At 42.6% G+C, this 23,108-nt stretch overlaps 1 protein-coding gene across 1 annotated transcript; it reads left to right on the top strand.

Annotated features, from left to right (window-relative positions):
• Positions 1-1,388: 1,388 nt before the first annotated feature.
• On the top strand, positions 1,389-21,557 carry gfpt1 (glutamine-fructose-6-phosphate transaminase 1). The gene is given in 19 exon segments (NM_001140266.1): positions 1,389-1,407; positions 3,803-3,910; positions 4,241-4,348; positions 4,555-4,680; positions 5,304-5,362; positions 5,485-5,619; positions 5,719-5,780; positions 5,897-5,976; positions 6,069-6,183; positions 6,380-6,543; positions 7,731-7,826; positions 7,977-8,074; positions 8,292-8,412; positions 8,748-8,905; positions 13,853-13,967; positions 18,064-18,191; positions 18,732-18,899; positions 19,367-19,528; positions 19,647-21,557. Coding segments are annotated over 19 exon segments (2,055 nt in total). The 5' UTR covers positions 1,389-1,400; the 3' UTR covers positions 19,692-21,557.
• Positions 21,558-23,108: the final 1,551 nt, after the last annotated feature.

The raw sequence follows: 23,108 nt of genomic DNA, 5'->3' as shown, positions 1-23,108 counted from the left end.
AATTATGCTGTAGAGCTCAGCATTGACATGATTGGTTGACGTAGGTGGGGGCGGGAGGTCCTGTATAAACACAAGCTCACTTCCTTGGCAACTAAATTCACAACAGCTCTGCACTGCTCTGTGAAGCCAAGAAGTATGAATGCCCTGGCTTCTGCAGAGGCCAAATGCAGATGTCCGACTGATCATGCAGCTCCTTTCATTGTTACAAAATTTGGGAGGCGGTAAGGAGCTCGATGTGGCTTCTGCATCCTTCCGGAGACTCTGCTTTTGAGTCACACCCTCCATATGGAGCCTTCTATTACATTTTCGGATCAAGCATAAAATCACATTTATGCCTATATATGGCTTCCCCGGTGATTTTACCCACGCACCACTCTTGCGAAATTGGGAATTGTTAGGACATGTAAACAGTCTAATCGGCGTTCCAGCGGTGGATTTCATCTGCGCATGTGCTAGCACCGGTATTAGAGTAAGGAAAAACATGTATGCGTCTTAGAAATAGTCTTCACAAACAAACGGTATATGTCCAAACTCAGAATCAAATAAAAATAACATGGTAATTGTGGTTGAACGTTTATTTTGATTGGCGATGTTCAACATTAACAAAAGTCCCATCAGTAGCCTGATTTCATATTTGTCCATTTAAACTGGATTATTAGGGAAATCGTTATTGCAAAACATGTAAACGTTTTAAATGAACTATTATATATTCTGACTATCCACAATAATTGTATTATTGTGTGCTGAAAGCATGTCCAAGAAGTGGTAAATCTGTTTTATGTGCACTATTTCTACGCTTCTTACGTTTAGTTTTTTTGCCTATTTAAATAAAGGTTAAATAAAAATATAGTTTTTGCGCCCTATTTTACTTTCGGTTTTGTACAGCAGTTTCAAACAGGGGAAAAAATGGTAATTGAAAGACAGTTCACGGCGGTTTAGATGGTACAGTGATTTTCTACACTATACTTGCTTGTTGTGTCACATAAACTGAAATTAAGCCAACTTGTACAATGTTTGCAACCAGGAAATGGCGGAGCGAGTCCTGTATAATACATCTTTAAAATTTGTCAGATATAAAGTAATAAACGAATATACTGACAAAGACCTACATACATTTCATCATAAACTCTGAATAAATATTGGTTGGTTGACACTTTATAGATATGCTTTCCTTCCCCTCTAGCGCATACGGATATCTCCATCCTGTTGCCACGTCAGGGCTGTCTGAGTTGGCAGGTAGAAGAAAGAGTGACAGCCGTTGCACCAATAGAAGAAGCGTACTGAGGGGAAACTTAGTTCCCATTCAATAGAATTGTAGGGGGGCAGGACCCTCTATGACTGTAATCGTTAGATGAGGAACTGAGTCACAGTTAGCTGTAGTTGGCAATCGAGGCGCAGACATGTGTGGTGAGTATTTCATGAGAATACATTTAATTATTGTACGTTTGCAACAATCTACGAAGATTATGGAAATTGTACATAGTTGTGAGATTAACACAACTGGTTTTGGAGAAGTATGTGTCAGTATTTGTTGCTAGCTAATGTGGACACACCAGCTTCCATCTCAAATCAAGAGAAAGCTACTAACGTTATAACCTTAACCACACTGATCACCTTATGGCTAATGGCTAACCTTACATTTTTTACCATATATCCAAATTTGACTTTGGCTGTGTTATCTAGTGGAAACCCTTGCCAGATGAAACAAGTTAACCTATAAAATGATTTATTTAATATATTTTAAATGAGCTTGTAAATTGGCTATCGGATCATAGATAATGTTTTACAGCTAACAATGTTATCAGACAAATTGAGGGCGGCTAAACGTTTTGATGTTTATTAGCAGTGTGCTACACACCCATATAATCCATTGCTTGCTACTTGATTGACGCTGTGTTATCGCTCCATAATTCCTGTCATTGATGTTACCGTTTGGTATGATTTCGTCACGTTTTAATAGGCTCTATACTCGGATTTATTAGCAACCTTTTCACCAGTTTACGAACTAGCTTGGTTTTGTCTGATGAGACAGAACGCGCGCATTGCGCAAGTCGTACTGTTTCATTCATTCATTCATTCATTCGATTGCTAGAATAAATAGATCAACGCTGAAACTGATGATAGTCTAAATGCCAGTTCCACACTGATGATCCCACATTGATTCGAATGAGTTACGAGGTCATTAGGGTGATACAAAATTATAGGTAGCTAAACTATCTGTCTGTCTGAATCACTGTCTGAATGGTGATGGATTAGTTCTCCACTCTTCACCTCTCATCTGCTGACTCTACACCTGGTTCCTGAAGCACACAGTTGTGTTTTGAATAGTCAACCAGTATAAATAATTTGATTCCTTCACTTTTGGGGTGGGGGGACACTTGGCACTATTAAATCCGTTAGTAAAGAAGGAACACTGTCTTCTCTGTGTCACTTGTATCTGAGTAAGGACAAAAATGGCCAAAATACATACTCATACTGATCTGCCACAGACTAATTCCTAAGGAAGGAATAATAAGATTGACATGCACTGAGATGTTATGAGGGCTCCTTATTTATCCTACTCTATGCTAGGTAACCCTCGTTCTAAACAAAGCTGAGCCTTGTGTGCTCCCACCTTGCCTTGCCCATTCACCCCCCCTGCTACCTTCCTCTGTCGCCCTGTGCCCAGCTGCTTTCAATGGATGCTCTGTTGCACTGCTTCCATGGCACTTCTCGGTACATAGTCACTCTTTATTTTATCACAGCCCCTCTATATCCTCATCTTATTAGGAATTTATGTCAGTGTTGTATTAGCCTAAAGAATAGCTACTGTCTCTTTGCTTTCATAATTTAGGCTAGTTTTATTTGACTGGTTTGTTTAAACCCTCTGCCATTGTTCTTGTTGTGAGTTAATGTATGTGGGTTGTTGATGGCAATGGGGCTGGGCAAAGGTAAAGGGGCGTATGTAGGCAAACCTCTTTTCATCCTGTCATTTTTGGAATAAATGTCACTGTTTTCAGTTGGTATCATATTCCTTTCAGATGAGTTCTAAACTTCACAGAAGCATAACGTAGAGCAGCTCCTGTGTAATAGTAGTGTAGTACCCTCCACCTGGTCCTTCTGTCAACATATTGCCCCAACACTAGAACGCCCTGTTCCACTTTCCACTGAGTCTCCCACATCTCAAGGTGACTTCCCATGTAAAACCTTTCTGGTAGCCTAACATCCAGGGCAGGCTGTGCCCTCAGCAACTGATAGGTGTGTGAACTACAGTGTAGATCCACACAAAACTGTTTCCAATTAGGCCCAACTACCAATCCTGAAACAACATCCCAATCCACAGGAGGTTGAACAAGTCTGACTGGTTTCTGTTCTTGTTTGTTGATTTACTGTCAGTGTGTCGGTAGTTTCAGGTCACTGCTAAACTGCAATTCCTACAAGATGACTGACTCCATAGCTCTTCTTTATTTTTTACTTGCGTTAATGTTTGAGAGTTTTCACCTGTGGAAATTCTTGGGGTAGTTGTTGTTTTTAAGGTTGCTGTGAATTTTAATGAGCCAGTCATTGAACAGCCTGCATATTCCAATCAGCTAGGCTAACTAGTCAATGGAACTGTCAGCGTCTCCTACACAGTACTCCTATATGAAAAGAAAGCATGCATATTGTTTTTAGTTTTATTGACCTAATCACAGACCACCAAAAGCAAACCACTATTAGGCTTTGTTCACTTAGTCCCTTAAAACAGTTGTGAAATTCCTTTGCTGTATATTTTGTTTGTGTTCCCTAGTTGAAATCTGTTTCTCTGTTCCTTCCTTCCCGTCAGGAATTTTTGCCTATCTGAACTACCATGTGCCACGGACTCGCCGGGAGATCCTGGAGATCCTCCTCAAAGGCCTGCTCCGTCTCGAGTACCGTGGCTACGACTCTGCCGGTGAGCTGATAGAGGCGGCTTGTGTCAACACACTGGCTGCGTCTGTCTCCATGTTTGTCTGCTGCCTTTCCCTGTCACTGTAGGCCCGTCGGCAGGCATCAGTTATTCTGCTGCTTATCTACAGGAGTCATGTTTTTGTTCTCTCTCCTAATGTTAAAAACAATGATTGTCCGTTGGCTTCACTGTATGCCCTAGTCTTGAGCAGGACTATCCAATCTAATCACAGTTACATTTGTGCTCTGTCTGCTGTCAGACTGTAGCATGTGTAAAATAACACAACAGAGGCATATTTGAGTACTCTGTGGAAATACAATTCTCTCTCCTTGCCAGGTGTTGGAATTGATGGAGGGAACGGCAAGGAATGGGAGGCCAATGCCCGGTCTATTCAGCTGATCAAGCAGAGCGGAAAAGTGAAGGCTCTTGACGATGAGATCACCAGTAAGACTACATTTTATGTGTCTTTGACGGCTTATCTCTGTTGTCAGCATTTGTAAGAATGTTTACTGATTAGGTTAGTGGATTTGACTGAAATGAATAGAAGGCATACAGTACAATGAAAATGGCTCAAACCTACTTCATGTAGGGTGTATTTTGAATTGATTTATGAAGCTTGCCTTTCAACAGTGTTTGTGTTGGTCCCACAGAGCAGCAGGACATGGATATGGATGTGGAGTTTGATGTCCACCTTGGCATCGCCCACACTCGCTGGGCTACCCATGGTGCCCCCAGCCCTGTCAACAGCCACCCACAAAGGTCTGACAAGAGCAACGGTCAGTACTACAGACATCCCCCAAACTTGTAGTTAAATCGAAGGCCTCTCTTCGGTGTAGGCAACACATTCTGCTAGATATTGACTGACTATATAGAGTAAATAGGGATTTATTTTTTAGTTATTTTTTAAATTGAATTTTACCCCCTTTTTCTCCCCAATTTCGCCCTTGTCTCATCGCTGCAACTCCCCAATGGGCTCGGGAGGTGAAGGTCGAATCATGCATCCTCCGTAACATGACCCGCCAAACCACGCTTCTTAACACCCACCCGCTTAACCTGGAAGCCAGCCGCACCAATGTGTCGGAGGAAACACTGCTCAACTAACAACGAGGTCCGCCTGCAGGCGCCCGGCCCGCCATAAGAAGTTGCTAGAGCGCGATGAGCCAAGTAAGGCCCCCTGGCAAAGCCCTCCCCTACCCCTGACGTCGCTGGGCCAATTGTGCACTGCCCTATGGGACTCACGATCACGGCCGGTTGTGATACAGTCTGGGACCGAACCCAGGTCTGTAGTGACTCCTATAGCACTCCGATGCAGTGCCTTAGACCGCTGCGCCACTCAGGAGGCCCAAATAGGGATGTTTTTATTAAAAAGGTGTGTGTGTGTATTGTCTTTTTTCTTTAGAGTTCATTGTCATTCATAATGGAATTATCACAAACTACAAAGACCTGCGGAAATTCCTGGTGAGCAGAGCAACATTTCAACATATTAAATGTTTTGCCTAAAGCAGTCTGTTTCTTTCATTAATCAAGACTACCAGCAAGAGTTATCAGACTTCCATGACTGACATTCTACCATTCCACAGGAGAGCAAGGGTTATGAGTTTGAGTCCGAGACCGACACAGAGACCATTGCCAAGCTGGTGAAGTACATGTATGACAACCGTGAGAGTGAAGACCTCAGCTTTGCTACTCTGGTGGAGAGAGTGACCCAGCAGCTGGTAAGAGCCTGTTCCTCTACAGAGCTTCTCCTAAAACTGTCCAGAGATCAGGTCTCGTGACCCGTCTCGTGATTAACACTGTTCTATCTTATCTCTTAGGAGGGAGCTTTTGTCCTGGTCTTCAAGAGTGTCCATTACCCTGGGGAGGCAGTAGGCACTCGGTACACTGCTACTACACAACTAGTTACTCTTTGAATTGTAAAGGAATACTATCCAGTCACGATGCATCTTTCATTTTCTGTAATGATTTTAATTGTTTGTGTTTCTATGTAAATAGGAGGGGAGGTCCTCTGCTTATTGGGGTGAAAAGTGACCACAAGCTGTCCACAGATCACATTCCTATCCTGTACCGATCATGTACGTTATTAAAGTAACTGCTCTCAATGTCAGATTGGAAGAGCAGGAGCACCCCTGAGGTGTTGTGTGTCTAACATACTGTATGTCCCCAGCCGGTAAGGACAAGAAGGGCTGCCCCACCCTGCCCAGGATGGAGCAGGACACCTGCCACACACTCTTCGCTGAGGACAAGAAGTCTGTGGAGTACTACTTTGCCTCTGATGCCAGGTCAGACTCCTCACTCTTTTACTCTATAGTAGTGAGATCCCACTCATACAATGTTAGGTTTATTTTAGAACACCCTCAGAATCAGTCTAGACAATTGTTTGGTGAAGGTCTCCTCCTAGGAAAGTGGGATTTAACAACTTCATCACATTTGCATAACAACTAATTGGTGTTGACTGTTGCTCTGTTGTCATGGCAGCGCGGTGATTGAGCACACCAACAGGGTGATCTTCCTGGAGGATGATGACGTGGCAGCGGTGACGAACGGACGACTCACCATCCACCGCATCAAGCGTACAGCCGGAGACCACCCTGCCCGCGCCATCCAGACCCTACAGATGGAGCTGCAGCAGATCATGAAGGGTGAGGGGAAGGTGGAGCCTAGGGGGACAGCACTGTCATGGGTCACCCTCTGTAAAGACGATGATGTTACTGAGGAATTGATTATTATCATTGTCAATACAGTCACAAATGGTACAGTATACAAGGGTGATATTTACTTTGGCCTCTACTGCACTCTACAGTAATAATGTAGCAACAATGCATGTTATTGCAACACATAGCACACACACAATTTCCCCTGCCTCGACCAAGTATCTAAGGCCATATGTGTACAGGTATACCACAATATTCTGTTTCAATATCCTGCCCTGTAATTTTAGTCCAGGAGCCTGTTTTTACTGTGCAGCTGTAAATAACAGCAGGTTTCAGATCTGTTGTACTACTGAGGTGGCTCTGAGGCCTACACACACACACACACACACACACACACACACACACACACACACACACACACACCCCCCCCCCCCCCCCATCTGGGTGTTTATGGGGCTTCCTGGCTGACTCTGGTTCCCAGGGAAGAGGCCTGCATCAAAGGTAAGGGCTCAGACACCCTGGCTCCATCGCAGAGATCACACCAAGCACTTCCATATTGAGCTCACTGCTTGGAAATATCAGTTTCCTGTGTAGTAGACTGTGACTAAAGCTTTCATGTCAGATCTGAATTCTCAGTGTTCTGCTGTAAAGAGATGATTTTCCTCCTGAAAATCAGATTTCTCCCACTTCTCCAGCAGAGGATGCTGATACACTACCTGTCAGTTTCAGGAGACATTCCTTTGAGGTCCTGTCATTTAAGCCCCTGCCTCTCTCTCCTAAGCCTCCATTCCAGGAGCTCTGCTGAAATAACCTAATTTGCATGACCTAAATTACGGTCAGCGCAAAAGCAGGCTGCAAAACATTCTCGTATTTCATTGTCACAAAGGGTGGTGCAAGGAAACCGCCATTTCCCTGTTGCCTCTTGTTTATTTTATTTAGTGAAGACATGACTGATGATGGAAGTCTGCATTTTAAAGACACAAGATCATTGTCATTTATCTCCTGTGTTGTTTAACTCCCAACAGCTATAAAAGGCTCAATTAGAGCAGCAAAACAACATGCTTTCCAGACTGGCTTACTTTAGTAATCATTATGTGGCAACAGGAACCTTTACAAAATATTTTTTGTGATGTTGTTGAAGACTCTGAACCAATGTTTTTTGGAACGCTTTTCAGGTAACTACAGCTCCTTTATGCAGAAGGAGATCTTTGAACAGCCAGAGTCTGTGGTCAACACCATGAGAGGAAGGGTCAACTTTGATGACAACACGGGTGAGATGACAGTTCCAGTGTAATACACAATGTCTGTCATTATACCCATCAAGGTTGTATCCTCATGATCAACTTCTATCTGAATACATACCAAGGAAAGGGATATTTGAATACTGTATTTTAATTGGCTGTTTCTGTTTGTGTCTGTAGTAATCCTGGGTGGACTGAAGGATCACATTAAAGAGATCCAAAGGTGTCGACGGCTCATCCTAATCGCCTGTGGCACCAGTTACCATGCTGGGGTGGCGGTGAGTACCAGATTCCCTCTTATAAGGCAGCAATATTAGGTCACTGGCATAAAATCGCGCCGACTAGAGCCTAAGGCTTCAAGATAGGGAAAAACAACTATACAAACAGAGACGTAAAAGTAAGTTATTGCTCTGAGTTGTACATGGAAACCTGTTTTTCAGTGTGGATGTCTTGTGTGATCCAGTGCTGATGAACAGTGCTAATCTTTCCCTCTAGACTCGCCAGGTACTGGAGGAGCTGACTGAGCTGCCTGTTATGGTGGAGCTGGCCAGCGACTTCCTGGATAGAAACACACCAGTGTTCCGTGACGACGTCTGCTTCTTCATCAGCCAATCAGGTGGGAGGATCGGCATAATCTGGAAGTGTCTCTTTCTCCAGGGACCTGAACATTGTCACGGTGTCTGTCTTTGTCTGTACACAATATGGCTTATCTCATACAAGCGATGTCTCATTCAAGTAAGTGCTCAGCCCTATGCCAATGCACCCAAAGTAATTCCTTCATCTCTTTACTGCTAACTTCATGTGTTGATACTGAACATATCGGCTTGACGATATTCAGTATTCTTGTCTATAGAACCTGATATTGTAAGCAAGATCTACACATAGTCCAGGTAGTGGTAACCTCATAGTATCTATCCTGAGTGCTGATTGCATTGCTACCATTGTGTGCAGGTGAGACAGCAGACAGCCTGATGGCCCTGCACTACTGTAAGGAGAGAGGAGCCCTGACGGTGGGCGTCACCAACACAGTGGGCAGCTCCATCTCCAGAGAGACCGACTGTGGGGTGCACATCAACGCTGGGCCAGAGATAGGAGTGGCCAGCACCAAGGTGAGGGGACAGAGTCACTGCTGCTCATAGCCTAGCATTTCTCCAGACTGATGACTTTCCCATTGTTCACATACTGTCCTGTAGACACTCTGGCTGTTGAAACAGGAAACCTTCCCTTCACCATCCTCAGCTCTGGTCCAAAAAAAATTACTTCTATGGTGGGAAAAAACACAGGCAGGTTTTTATTTTACCTTTATTTAACTCGGCAAGTCAGTTAAGAACAAATTCTTATTTTCAATGACGGCCTAAGAACAGTGGGTTAACTGCCTTGTTCAGGGGCAGAAGGACAGATTTTTACCTTGTCAGCTCAGGGATTCGATCTTGCAACCTTTCGGTTACTAGTCCAATGCTCTAACCACTAGGCTACCTGCCGCCCCAGGTTGAAGTGTCTGGGGAAACTCTCCATCTAGGGTAGAGTGTTAGTATTCTCTCAGGGTGGGGAAAATCCTCCTATCCAGCTCCAGAGTGTTTCAGTTGGTCAGACTGCATTAAGGTTTTTGGAGATGAATAGAACTCACTACCGAGTTCCAAACTGCCTCTGGAAGCACCGTCAGCACAATAACTGTTCGTCGGGAGCTTCATGAAATGGGTTTCCATGGCCGAGCAGCCGCACGCAAGCCTAAGATAAGCATGTGCAATGCCAAGCATCAGCTGGAGTGGAGTAAAGCTTGCCGCCATTGGACTCTGGAGCAGTGGAAACGCATTCTCTGGAGTGATGAATTACATTTCAACATATGGCAGTCTGACGGACGATTCAAGTTTGGCGGATGACAGGAGAACGCTACCTGCCCCAATGCATAGTGCAACTGTAAAGTTTGGTTGGGGAGGAATAATGGTCTTGTGCTGTTTTTCATGGTTCGTTCTAGGCCCCTTAGTTCCAGTGAAGGGAAATCTTAACGCTACACAATACAAGGACATTCTAGACGATTCTGTGCTTCCAACTTTGTGGCAACAGTTTGGGGAAGGCCCTTTCCTGTTTCAGCATGACAATGCCCCCATGTATAAAGCGAGCTGCATACAGAAATTATTTGTCGAGGTCAGAGTGGAAGAACCTGACTGGCCTGCACAGAGCCCTGACCTCAACCCCATCAAATACATTTGGAATTCATTGGAACGCCCACTGTGCGCCAGGTCTAATTGCCCAACATCCGTGCCCGACCTCACTAATGCTCCTGTGGCTGAATGGAAGCAAGTCCCCCCAGCAATGTTCCAACATCTAGTGGAAAGCCTTCCCAGAAGAGTGGAGGCTGTTATAGCAGCAAAGAAGGGACCAACTACATATTAATGCTCAAGATTTTGGAATGTAATGTTCGACGAGCAGGTGTCCACATACTTTTGGTCATGTAGTGTACTTATTTTTGCAATAACAGGATGTTTATGCCAATATACTTCACTGTTGGTTTTCTGTATAGTTAATTCAAACCCTGACGCACTTGGGGACTAATGTCAATACATAGTGCATGTACAGTTGAAGTCGGAAGTTTACATACACTTAGGTTGGAGTCATTAACTCGTTTTTCAACCACTCCCCAAATTTCTTGTTAACAAACTATAGTTTTGGCAAGTGGGTTAGGACAACTACATTGTGCATGACACAAGTCATTTTTCCAACAATTGTTTATAGACAGATTATTTCACTTATAATTCACTGTATCACAATTCCAGTGGGTCAGAAGTTTACATACACTAAGTTGACAGCGCCTTTAAATAGCTTGGAAAATTCCAGAAAATTATGTCATGGCTTTAGAAGCTTCTGATAGGCTAATTGACATCATTTGAGTCAATTGGAGGTGTACCTGTGGATGTATCTCAAGGCCAACCTTCAAACTCAGTGCCTCTTTGCTTGACATCATGTGAAAATCAAAAGAAATCAGCCAAGACTTCAGCAAAAAAATTGTAGACCTCCACGTCTGGTTCATCCTTGGGAGCAATTTCCAAACGCCTGAAGGTACCACGTTCATCTGTACAAACAATAGTACGCACGTATAAACACCATGGGACCATGCAGCCGTCATACTGCTCAGGAAGGAGATGCGTTCTTTCTCCTAGAGATGAACGTACTTTGACGCGAAAGTGCATATCAATGCCAGAACAACAGCAAAGGACCTTGTGAAGATGCTGGCGGAAACAAGTACAAACAGTAAAACGAGTGCTATATCAACATAACCTAAAAGACCGCTCAGCAAGGAAGAAGCCACTGCTCCAAAACCGCCATAAAAAAAGGCAGTCTACGGTTTGCAACTGCACATGGGGACAAAGATTGTACTTTTTGGAGAAATGTCCTCTGGTCTGAGGAAACACAAATAGAACTGTTTGGCCATAATGACCATCGTTATGTTTGGAGGAAAAGGGGGGGAGGTTTGCAAGCCGAAGAACACCATCCCAATCGTGAAGCACGGGGCTGGCAGCATCATGTTGTGGGGGTGCTTTGCTGCAGGAGGGACTGGTGCACTTCACAAATTAGATGGCATTATGAGGAATGAAAATGATGTGAATATATTGAAGCAACATCTCAAGACATTAGTCAGGAAGTTAAAGCTTGGTCGCAAATGGGTCTTCCAAATGGACAATGACCCCAAGCATACTTCCAAAGTTGTGGCAAAATGGCTTAAGGACGTCAAGGTATTGGAGTGGCCATCACAAAGCCCTGACCTCAATCCTATAGAAAATGTGTGGGCAGAACTGAAAAGGTGTGTGCGAGCAAGGAGGCCTACAAACCTGACTCAGTTACACCAGCTCTGGCAGGAGGAATAGGCCAAAATTCACCCAACTTATTGTGGGAAGCTTGTGGAAGGCTACCCAAAACATTTGACCCAAGTTAAACAATTTAAAGGCAATGCTACCAAATACTAATTTAGTGTATTTAAACTTCTGACCCACTGGGAATGTGATGAAAGAAATAAATAAAAGCTGAAATAAATCATTCTCTCTACTATTATTCTGGCATTTCATATTTTTAAATAAAGTGGTGATCCTAACTGACCTAAGACAGAATTTTTACTAGGATTAAATGTCAGGAATTGTGAAACTGAGTTTAAATGTATTTGGTTAAGGTGTATGTAAACTACTGACTTCAACTGTAGTTAACCCCTCTTTCTCTTGAAATGAGAACTTCCTCAGAAGTTTCTGGATCCTTTCAGAAGAGGTTATTTGAAACGGCTATATGCCACTGCCCTACACAGAACACATAGTGCCTGATATTATTATTATCTTTACACTGTAAAATGTAGGAATCCATGGTTCCCCTCTACTCTGAGCAGTGATCCCACAGTTTGCCGGAGTGGATTTGTAGATGACTGGAGCGAGTTCCACTCAGCAGTGGAGTCCCAGCTGCAGAGAAAAAAAGAGGCAGGTCCCTCCCTTCTCAGGCTTGGCTCAGGGACCCTCCAGTAGGTCCAAGTCTCCAGCACAGAGCAGAAAGCCTGCAGAGCACGTCTCAAAGACGCCATCCTTTACTGCTTGGCTGGCCCAGGCCCACACACCCAACCCAGAACAGCACAGCTCATCACGTCAGAGGAAATGAAGTATTTCACCCGCTGCTCAATACATGCTCCCGCTGTCTCCGTTCGTGGTAACTTTTCATAATAATAATATTATTCAGAATAACTTTCTGGGGGTCATTCAACTGAATGCCTCTGGTGACGTCTTGTTTTTATGATTCGTCTCAGAATCGAGGCTGTCCTCAGAACTAGGCCTGCTGAACAATTTCCGGGAGAATGAAGGGGGTGGCTTTGCTCAGCTCCACACCTCTTGTATATATTTCACCACTCACTTTCACCCTCTTAGCCAAACAATGGGGATTGTGGGAGTGAATGTAAGAAAATGAGAGCCTACTGTGGTCTTTGTCCAAATAGAACATTTGGAGCATGCTTGTACACTTAAATATTTGATTTAACTGCTTGTCATGCTGTATTGCCTGACATGAGGAGGAATGCTGCAGCAGATTGAGGCCTCTGGGACACGGTTGTGTCAGTGTGTGACAGGCTAGCATGTGGCGTGAGCTGCTTTTCTCTGTCGACATTCTGAAGAGAGTGATGGGGGCTATAACATGGTAGAGGACCATGGCTGTGGCTTTAAAATATGGATTAAATGCACTGCCACAAATCTGAGTGGATGGTGAGGACTGTCAGAGTTGTGAGGCCCTGTGGTTGCAGTGCTGTCAATGAAAATAGCTGTGTGAATGTTTTACAACCATGCCCTTGGGCCTTGGCTTTAGATGCTGGCACTCCTGTGTCCAGGGGTCCCGTCAAATGACTTGGCTCCTCTTGAAGAACATTGATTTAAATCTCCCAAACGTGCTCAGCGAGCCTTCTAACATCCTCCCTCTAAGAGTGGGAAGGAAGGATGAAGGCTTGGGCTGAGACTTGTGAGTGGTAGTGCCATTTTTCAGAAGCATAAACATGAAGCGCATCATGGTTACTCTTCAGTTCTAGTTAGGGCCAGCTGTTTCTGTGCTGTTTGTTTTTCTGTTGTCTTATTGTCAGGGGATGTGTTCATCGGTAGCATTGCCAGATTGTGTGCTCATAATGCTAGCTAGCTCTCCACTGTCCTGTCCTGCAGTAAAGCTCCTATCTGTGTAGGCCTATCGGTGTCCAGCCCAGCTCTCCATCCACATTTCATCAGGTCCACATTATTATTGTGGCGCTGGAGACCAGCGCTGGCAACCAGAGCAGGCGGACAAGACGCTACAGCTCCAATAACTGTTCTGCAAAGCAAACAACACCCAGGCGTGTTGCTGAGCTCAGGGTTATGTCAACTCTGGCCCAGGATAGAGAGAGAAGACTGTAAGGATGCCTTTTGTTTAAATCCAGCAGCCCTAGATAGGTGAGAATCACATTTCTGAGAGGGAAAGGCAGCTCGGCGACACCTGGGACCTCAAGCTTTCTGTACTGTCTGATTCCTCCCGGAGCATTAAATGCATTATGTCTGTGTTCTGTTGTTTTGCAGGCCTACACCAGTCAGTTTGTGGCCCTGATTATGTTTGCGCTGTTGATGTGTGATGACAGGATCTCCATGCAGCCACGGCGACGTGAGATCATCCAGGGCCTGAGGGTTCTGCCAGGTAGGCCAGACCACATCTACCAAGACATTGCATTGTACTGTTCATGACCATAAACGCTAATGTCGGTGTGATGCTCACAGGGATGTGCAGATTCTTTGACACACTTGTTGTACTGACCTACTGTAATATAGACAGCAGCAGGTAATGGTTGGGGTCGGGGGTACAGTGGTTCCTCCTTTTAAAAGTTGCGTCATACTGCAGCACACCTTGCGGGCTGCTGCAGCATTCTATTTAATTGTCAGTCATTTTTACCATTAATGCTAGTTAGTGCTAGTTTGACCACCAGAGGGCATCTTTGAGAAACAGTTGATAGTCTTCAATATTGGCATTACTAGAGAATTTAAAAGCTTTTTTTGTACGAACATAGTATATGGGATTGATTTTAAGGAATGTTGCTTAATTAATTTGATTAATATTTTGGTGTTTCTATTCCAAGAAAAAACGAAAACCTTAGGGTTTCCGTTAGGATGGAACGGAAAATATGGCGCCGTACAACGTGATGGTCGGGTGTAGGCTACAGTTCTAAGAACATAAGAGGATTGGAGGATTCTAAATTAATATCTAAGGGGTATAACATTTCCACACCCTAATTGTAGTGTAACCAATACCCAAGCGGAGATTCAGTGAAAATAAGAATCTCATTGATTTATCAAGACCAGTCCCCATGCTTGTCTCAGAGAAACGATGCTGAAATAGTTATTGTTTCAAATCCTATTGCTTCTAACTTCAATATGCTTTTTAAATAAATTAGACCTACATAAATTAGACCCACTTAACAGCACATTACTCAACGCTAGTGAGACTCATTTCGCCTATTGTAGGCTTACAGTATATCTAAAAACAAAATTATGTTTCAATGACATGACTCTGCCAATAGTTACATTTAGAGGATTGGAGGATTCTAAATTAATATCTAAGGGGCATTTTTCATTAGGATCTGTGAGAAAGGCCATTCTTGAACATGGGGTGAAACATTCTCACTAATTTTGTAAATAAAGCAAGTTTGTTATTTAGAATTATATCTGGAGAAACCAAAAGCCGCCTCATGGGTCTCCCGGTGGCGGCCAGCACGAGTATCGGACCAGCATCTGTAGCAATGGGGTTTGCACTTCGATGCAGTTTCTTAGACTGCTGCGCCACCCGGGAGGCCCCATGCACAAAGTTTTTAATGCTGATCAATTGCCTTGCACAAAGTATCAAAATACAGAGAGGTGTTGGTAAAAGTATATTGATTGTCCTGCTAATAGCTCATAATGGAGTATTATAATACTGTACATGGTGTCCAGGTCAGGATAACCAAAACCATTTCTTTATTAAAGACTATCAGAATGAATGTTGGTACTTATCTATTTTGATCCAAAACCATGAATGAGTGAGTCACTGAGCTTTATGTAGGTGCCAAGGCTATATGATTGTGCCATCAACTTGATTATGTATAACGATATTTTTAGATTATTTTGTTTTCAAAAAAACGAAAGTGAGCTCTTTGTAATCTGAAAAAGGCCAAAATAATATTTGTAAAGGCCAACACATTTATTTCTGTTTTTAGAGGGAGAGAAACCCTGGGACAATTGTGCGCTGCCCTGTGGGACTCCCAATCCCGGTCAGATGTGAAACATAATAATACTTTTCCCCTTCCACATGTTAAAGGTTCCAATTGATAAATGTGTTTTTATCAATTAGAATATTTGAGTTTAACCACAATATTTGTTCTGTCTTTTCTGGTGGATTAAACTGAAATTGCAACCAATCACAGCCGGTTCTGATACAGCCAACCTAACTAAGAAATACATTTGACAATATAATTCTCCCCCTACCCTCCTAGGCAATTCTATTGTCCTGCTAATAGCCAAAATGGTGCTGTACAACATGACCGTGTGTTTGGAAGAGTATTTTCCAGTAAGCAACAATTTAATTTACTACCTTCATTAGCCTACTTTGTTCCAATATTTCTGTCATTCAGTGATATTTATTCCCATAGTAATTTGATATTGATCCGTAAGGAAATAGACATCTGTGTTTTGAAAGAGTATTTTTACCATTTTATTAACGAAAGTATAAAGATGCTGATGAAGAAATGCAGTACTGTACAGTATATGCTTTAGCTGAAATTTTGAGGTTGCAAAAGGTCGCCCTCACGCACTTTAAACATTTGGATAAAACATTTAAATAATTTTGAAGATGGAAGCCATCTGCATTTGTTTATTAGGCTACTGTGCAGTCTGACAAGTAATCTAGAAAAAAGAAACGCACACCTATAAAGGCGAGGTGCTGGCTAGCGGAGTAGAACACTAGAAAATAAAGGAAAGCCGCACACTCTAAGAGCTCAGATGCAAAAATGTAATAACCAACGTTTCGACAGCGAAGCTGTCTTCATCAGGGTATCATCACAAACACTGCGAGATGAGTCATTTATAGTGTCAAGAGACACACAGGTGTTTGTAATCATGGCCAAGTATGGCCTAATATCATTGGTTAACTCAAATATTTTTTTAAAATGGCATACAAAGAACATACAAAAAGACAAACAAATGGATAGCATACGATCATAGCATTTGTAGTCTAAAATGTTTTTTTAGTTTCATTGTTTTAGTTTGAATGTGCAGACAGGCACTAAGAATAGCGGGAACGTTTCCCTAGTCAGCGCTGTTATTAATGCAATGTCCCTTAGTGTTGCTTTGTGCTACCCAGTGGGGCGGGTGAATTAATAATAATAGATTTGTTTTAAAAAATAATGATATTTTGGAGATTTCGTTTTCAAACGTAAGGTGAGCGACGAGAGGCCATTCTTGAACATGGTGTGAGACATTGTTTCTAATTTGTAAATAAAGCCAGTGTGTTATTTAGAATTTATTTCTGTTTTTAGAAGGAGAGAAATCAAAATCCTACCATCACCTCATGGGTCTCCCGGTCACAGCTGGCACGGGTATTGAACCAGCAGCTGTAGCAACGCAGTTTGCACTGTACAGTACTATAAGAGCAAAATAATCCTAACATTTCCACACCCTAATTGTAGTCTAAGTTTGTCTTAGAATAAAATCCTTAGTAATACAACAGTTTTAGTAAGTAATACTGATGAGTAATAACAAAAAAATTGTGTTTTTCCAGGTGTGCTGCAGGACAGAGGAATAGCAATTCTTACACTATTGTTCTAAATTCGTTCAGCACCTTCATCATTCAGTTCATTGAAATTCAATTTTGAAGTCGTGCACAATTATCAGTTTTCGTGTGGTTTATGTCGCCCGTTCATTGTCAGTTAGAGACACATTAGTGCTTTGGGACCCAAAAGCATAATTGGTGCTCTAACTCCCCCTTGAGCTGGTCTGGAGCAATGAAGTAGTGATGCAGGGTACTGTAATAAACCACAAATGACCTCTAAGTCCCGCAGCATAATCGCAAACCTTTTAGTTGAGGACCACTGTAATGGTCGGAGTCAGGCAGCCAGAGAGAAATGGGGAAAGGACATTCATGTTCGTAGGCCTCCTGGGTCTGTCTCAGTTATCTGGCAGCCACGTCGCTCCAACTTTACTGTTTTTGTTTGAGCAATGTGCTTTGATATCAGAGAGCTAATGCAAGGGCTGGGCTGTGGAGGCTTCCTCAGGGAGAGGGAGAGTACAGGAGAGAGGGAGGAGGTTTGAGCAGCTGGGTCAGTCCTGGCTGTTTGCCCTGGCACACTCCTCTGGACCCAAAGCCTATGATGGGATCGGGTTTCCCTTATGGTAAGCTAATTTGGTTCGGAATGCCACACTGCTCTTTCCCTCTCCCCTGACCCAAGCCCCCATTGACCCCAGCCTCCAGGACCTGTTAACAGTGGCTTGCTGGACTGTGCCATAGGCTGGGTGTTAGTACTGTAAACTGTCTCATCCAGGGGGTTGGTGTGATAATCTATTTTCTGACGTGTTGTTTGAAGGCATTCAGCAGATCATTACGTTTATGTTTCTCCCAGATGTATTGGAATATTATCAGCTAATATGATCTACCTCCTTTTTGTCTGTTTGTACTTGTCTATCTTTGTGTATGCCTTCTCTTGTCCCCTCTCTCACTGTGTGTGTATATGCCTTCTCCTGTCCTCTCTCCGTCTCTCTGTGTGTGTCAGACCTGATCAAGGAGGTGCTGAGTCTGGATGATGAGATCCAGAGACTGGCCGCAGAGCTGTACCAGCAGAAGAGTGTTCTCATCATGGGCCGAGGCTACCACTACGCCACCTGCTTGGAGGGAGCACTGGTCAGCACGCCTACCTCCATCTCCCCTTCGTAAAGCTATCATAATGTGTCTTCTGACATGAATTCTACTGGAAACTCCATTCTCAACTCCTAAATGAGATTATCATCACTTTCTAATAGCCCACAATAAGCCTCTGCACAGCTGTGTAGAAAATGTTCTGCCCCAGCATCACGCGAGCCCAAGTGGAGCCTAGCCTGCAGGAATGTCTGCTGAAGTGTTTTGGATCACAGCAACTAATTAGACTGATCTAGAAACGTCTCTCTTGCATAATTGCAACAACACTCCACATTATTTATGGATTCTTAAAGTACTATGTATTGCCAATCCTCCAGTATCTCAAAAAGAGGCACACAAATGTGAAGGGAAATTGTTGGCTCAGTGTGCTGTACTCCTCAGTCTGTCCTAGTGTTCCCAGGCCAGTCTACTGATCCCTTTAGAATTAAAGATAAAATACTTGGGTTGTGTGTCTTTGGTGTTTATGGGAGTCGCAGTGAGTGGCTTCCTATCTGACTGAGGTGTTTGTGCCTCTCTCCTCTCCAGAAAATCAAGGAGATCACGTACATGCACTCAGAGGGCATCCTGGCTGGGGAGCTGAAGCACGGCCCTCTGGCCCTGGTCGACAAACTCATGCCCGTCATCATGATCATCATGAGAGACCACACCTACACCAAGTGTCAGAACGCACTTCAGCAGGTGGTGGCCCGCGCGGTAAGAACTGCCAACACACGTAATATCTCGAAACACACGACTTAGCTTTCCACCCCCCAACTGTTTGAAGGTTGGAACCACAGTAAACCATTGCCAATTATGTTATTTGGTTGTTAAAATGGTAGATTTTTACTACCTGTTGTAGTGACCACTTACCTTCCAGTGTAAAATAAATATGACTCAAAGACGACATGGATATTAAGTGCTTTATGCACACATACTTTACACAGATGTTTTTATAGTAATATCAAAAGGACCTCACAATTCCATTCACCACAAAGTGGGAGGAGTTATTTCACCATGACATCACCACTCTCACTAATCTACCACAGATGTGGACCTGAGCTTTGGGTTTGCGACATGAAGGGAAGGACATAACTATCACGTTCACATTTCCAAACTGAACTCCAGGTAAAAGGAACTGACGCGGCGTTGTCCTGGAAACATGCCATTTGTTTGGTTTACAGGGCCGACCCATCGTGATCTGTGACAAGGATGACTATGAGACTGCCAAGTGCTCAAGCCGCACCATCAAAGTGCCGCACTGTGTGGACTGTCTGCAGGGTGTTCTGAGTGTCATCCCCCTGCAGCTGCTCTCCTTCCACCTGGCTGTGCTCAGGGGCTTTGATGTGAGTACTGCACGGTCACTGAGTTGGGTTCTTACTGTAGGCCTTCATAACAGGTAGTCTATTTCTTAGGGTTATAACATGGCAAATTTAGAAATGTCTAACTCTTCTCCCAATACAGGTGGATTTCCCAAGGAACCTGGCCAAGTCTGTGACGGTAGAGTGAAACAGGCCATTTGAAGCCCCAAAAACCCATTTCACCTCACATGCATACATGCATACATACATGCATACACACACACACTACGCAGGAACAGCTGTCACATGGATACCAAGAGAAGCAGAGAGAGCACACTTTCCTGTTTTATGTCTTGTGTTATATTTTTATGCAATTGTTACTCTTGTACTCTAAGCATTCTGTATCACTGTCACTTCTCTCAAAACACATTTGAAGGCATTGTTATGAATTGTATTGTTTGTTTTTTTGTCAAGTGTGGTAAGGTAAGGGTTGGCAGTAATGTTGTCATTTAGAAGCTCACATCGGTTACTGGAGTGTATGCAGTTAATGATCCAACTAAAAGAAAGACGGGGGGAAAAAATCTATTTTCTAAAGGAAAGACGGAGCTATTTTGGATGATACCCAACAGTGCTCATAGCTGAAATGTGCACATCTTTTCAATGTTGAGTACTTGCAGCTGTTTTTTCAGTTAATTCAGCTGTTTGTTGGCTGAAGTTAAGAGTCTCTATATGAAAATCTTACTGAAGTTACTGGTTCTTTTGGTGTTTCATTGGTGCAATGATTTTTGGTCTATTGAGATCCGTTTTCTTTGGCAGCTAGAACATCTATAACCGTCATTTGAAATGTTTCTGTTACTTTTGTGTATGTTGAGTGAAGTCTTAAATCATTCCGAGTCATATTGTAGTCCTGACTCTAAAGCTGAAGTGCTTCCAGGAAGAAAGTGTCTGTTAAGTCATGCTTTAGTCTACTGACCTGTTCCAGAGGCTATTGAGAACTCCCACGTTGTTTTCCTCCGAATGCCATAATGACAAATTATTTTTCATTTGTAACTTGTAAAAGTTTTGAATGTTTTATAGTACAATAAGAAACTTGTAACATACTTCCTTGTGTATACTATTCTGTAACGTTTCTTAGTTTTTAGTCATTGGTTAGGTTACAAAAGCAACTTGCAGTGATACACTCCTTGTGGTTTGGCAGACCTCCTATAGGATAGTTAACAAACTCTTGCCTAAACCATGTTGAGCATCTGAATGATTGACTGTCCTGCCATAATAATCATGCTTTTAAAATTCTAACGGCTACTGTGTCTGAGTGACATGATTTGAATCATTTACCCAATCATTTGAAAGATGGCACCGTACAATGTTAGAAATCTACAATGAAGACTAGTGAAATGATCACTTATCTCTAAGCCTATAGGTTACTGTCATTGTGACTTGGTGGAAGTGTAGCAATATTCAAAACTCTTCAATTTCACTGGTCTTGTTGACCTATTTTCTGCCTTGTTGCTGAGGCGGCTCACTTTGGGTCTCTGGTCTACAATATAACTCTAAATAGAACAAAAATAACCAAGTGAAATGAAGTTGCTGCTCAGAGCACAATTTGCACCAACATTTTGCCTACCCCATGCCCTGCCGCCATACTGATTTTAATTGCAATATTGGGACCATTTTTTTTTTTTTTTCTTACTTTCTATTAATTTGTATGTTTCTCATTTTGTTTACTTGGTAGAAAGCTTTTTTTTTATATATTATTGAAATTATTATTTGATCTGAATGTGACTGACGTTCGAGATGTCCCCTGTACCCAAAAAAGGTCACTGTATTTTACAATCGGTTATGCAGTCAGAAACCAAAACACCTTTTCTATGTTCATTTTGCTTTGAGTAACCAAAGGTATGGTTTTAGAGAATGTTCATAGGGGTTTGTGTGTACTGTAAGTGGTCTGTCCAGAAGAGGCCTACAGGGCAGTACAGCAAGCTTGTTAAAATATGTAGCTGCTATTTTAGATGGAACTCAACATGTCAGCTGTGTGCTCTCCCAAATGTCTAATAAATGAGTCTTTATAAACCAAGGTTGAAGCAAAGCAGATACACTGGTTTGTATGTAAAATCACAGAGAAGAAAAAATACTTTCTAAATAATGGGCCATTTATTTTTTTGTATTTCACTTTTCACCTTTTCAGTTTAAGATCTTTGTCTTGCTGTTGCAATCAAGCCTTAAAATTTTACTTTTTAGGCAAATCACCTGAAAAGTGGTCTCTATTCAGCCTTTGCATCTGTTTCTTCTTAATTGTATTGCATTTACTGAGCCAGTGTACTGTATGCGCCCACATTGACTAAAGACCCTAGCAAAGACCCAGTTTTAAACTGGACATGGTGCTATTAGAAGTGATTTAGTAACCCATGTAAAATTGCAGGTGTTTGACAGGTTTTTAGACTTGAAGTATGGACAAGGGAACCGCTTTAGGGTCTTTCTATAAATAACGGGGCCAATGTGTGACATTGGGATCAAACATTTCTAAATGGTTTGAAATAAGGCTTTTCATGCAGTTCCACATGTGTACTTAAAGGAATAAAAGTGAATATATGCAAATTGACTCAACTCCTATACAACATGGGCCTAGGACTATACATCCTTTAAGCAAGGTTCATACAGACATTGGCAAGTTCAATTCAGGTCTTTCAGGGACTTTTTCAAGCACTTATTTGTAATTTTCAAAGACCTTTATGTTATACAATTGTATAATTTTATATAGTGCCTTCAGAAAGTATTCAAACCCCTTGACTTTTTCCACATTTTGTTACAGCCTGAATTCAAAATGGATTAAATAGATTTATTTCTAAGCTTGCCATAACGAAGGGGTTGAGTACTTATTGACTCAAGCCATTTCAGCTTTAGAATTGTTTCTATTTATTTGTAAACATTTCTAAAAACAATTCCACTTTGACATTATTGTGTGTGTGTGTGTGTAGGCCAGTAACCCAAAAAAGTAATCTACATTGAATCCATTTTAAAGTTCAGGCTGTAACACAACAAAATGTGGAAAAAGTCAAGGGGTGTGAATAATTTCTGAAAGCACTGTAATTGTACATATAGGGCCTAATATAGAACCCCCCCCCCCCCCCCCCCCCCCCACACACACACACACACACACACACACACACACACACACACACACACACACACACACACACACACACACACACACACACACACAAAAGCATGCCAAAAAAGTGTGCCAATGCATTGATATTCAAATTATTATTAATACAATTCTAAAATATGTGAGAATAATGAGGACATTGCCTGACTAAATAGACTGGATGCATGCATGGTGATTTTGATGTCTTAATAACATGAAATAATTGGCAGATAATCATCACTGACTTATCAACAGCTGTAACAAGTTGTCCACTGCAGGAAATCCTCAGTGGTACACTCCTTTAGAGTTTCCCAAACTCGGTCCTGGGTCCCCCCCTGGGTACATGTTTTGTTTTTTGCCCTAGCACAATACAGCTGATTCAAATAGTCAAAGCTTGATGATGAGTTGGTTATTTGAATCCGCTGTGTAGTGCTAGGACAAAAACGTGCACCTGGGGGGGCCTCATGACCTAGTTTTGGA

The sequence above is a fragment of the Salmo salar genome, chromosome 20 (assembly GCF_965601325.2).
Source record: "Salmo salar chromosome 20, fSalSal1, whole genome shotgun sequence".
Taxonomy (NCBI): domain Eukaryota; kingdom Metazoa; phylum Chordata; class Actinopteri; order Salmoniformes; family Salmonidae; genus Salmo; species Salmo salar.
Note: the sequence above shows the minus strand (reverse complement) of the source record. Positions and strands in the feature narration are given on the sequence as shown.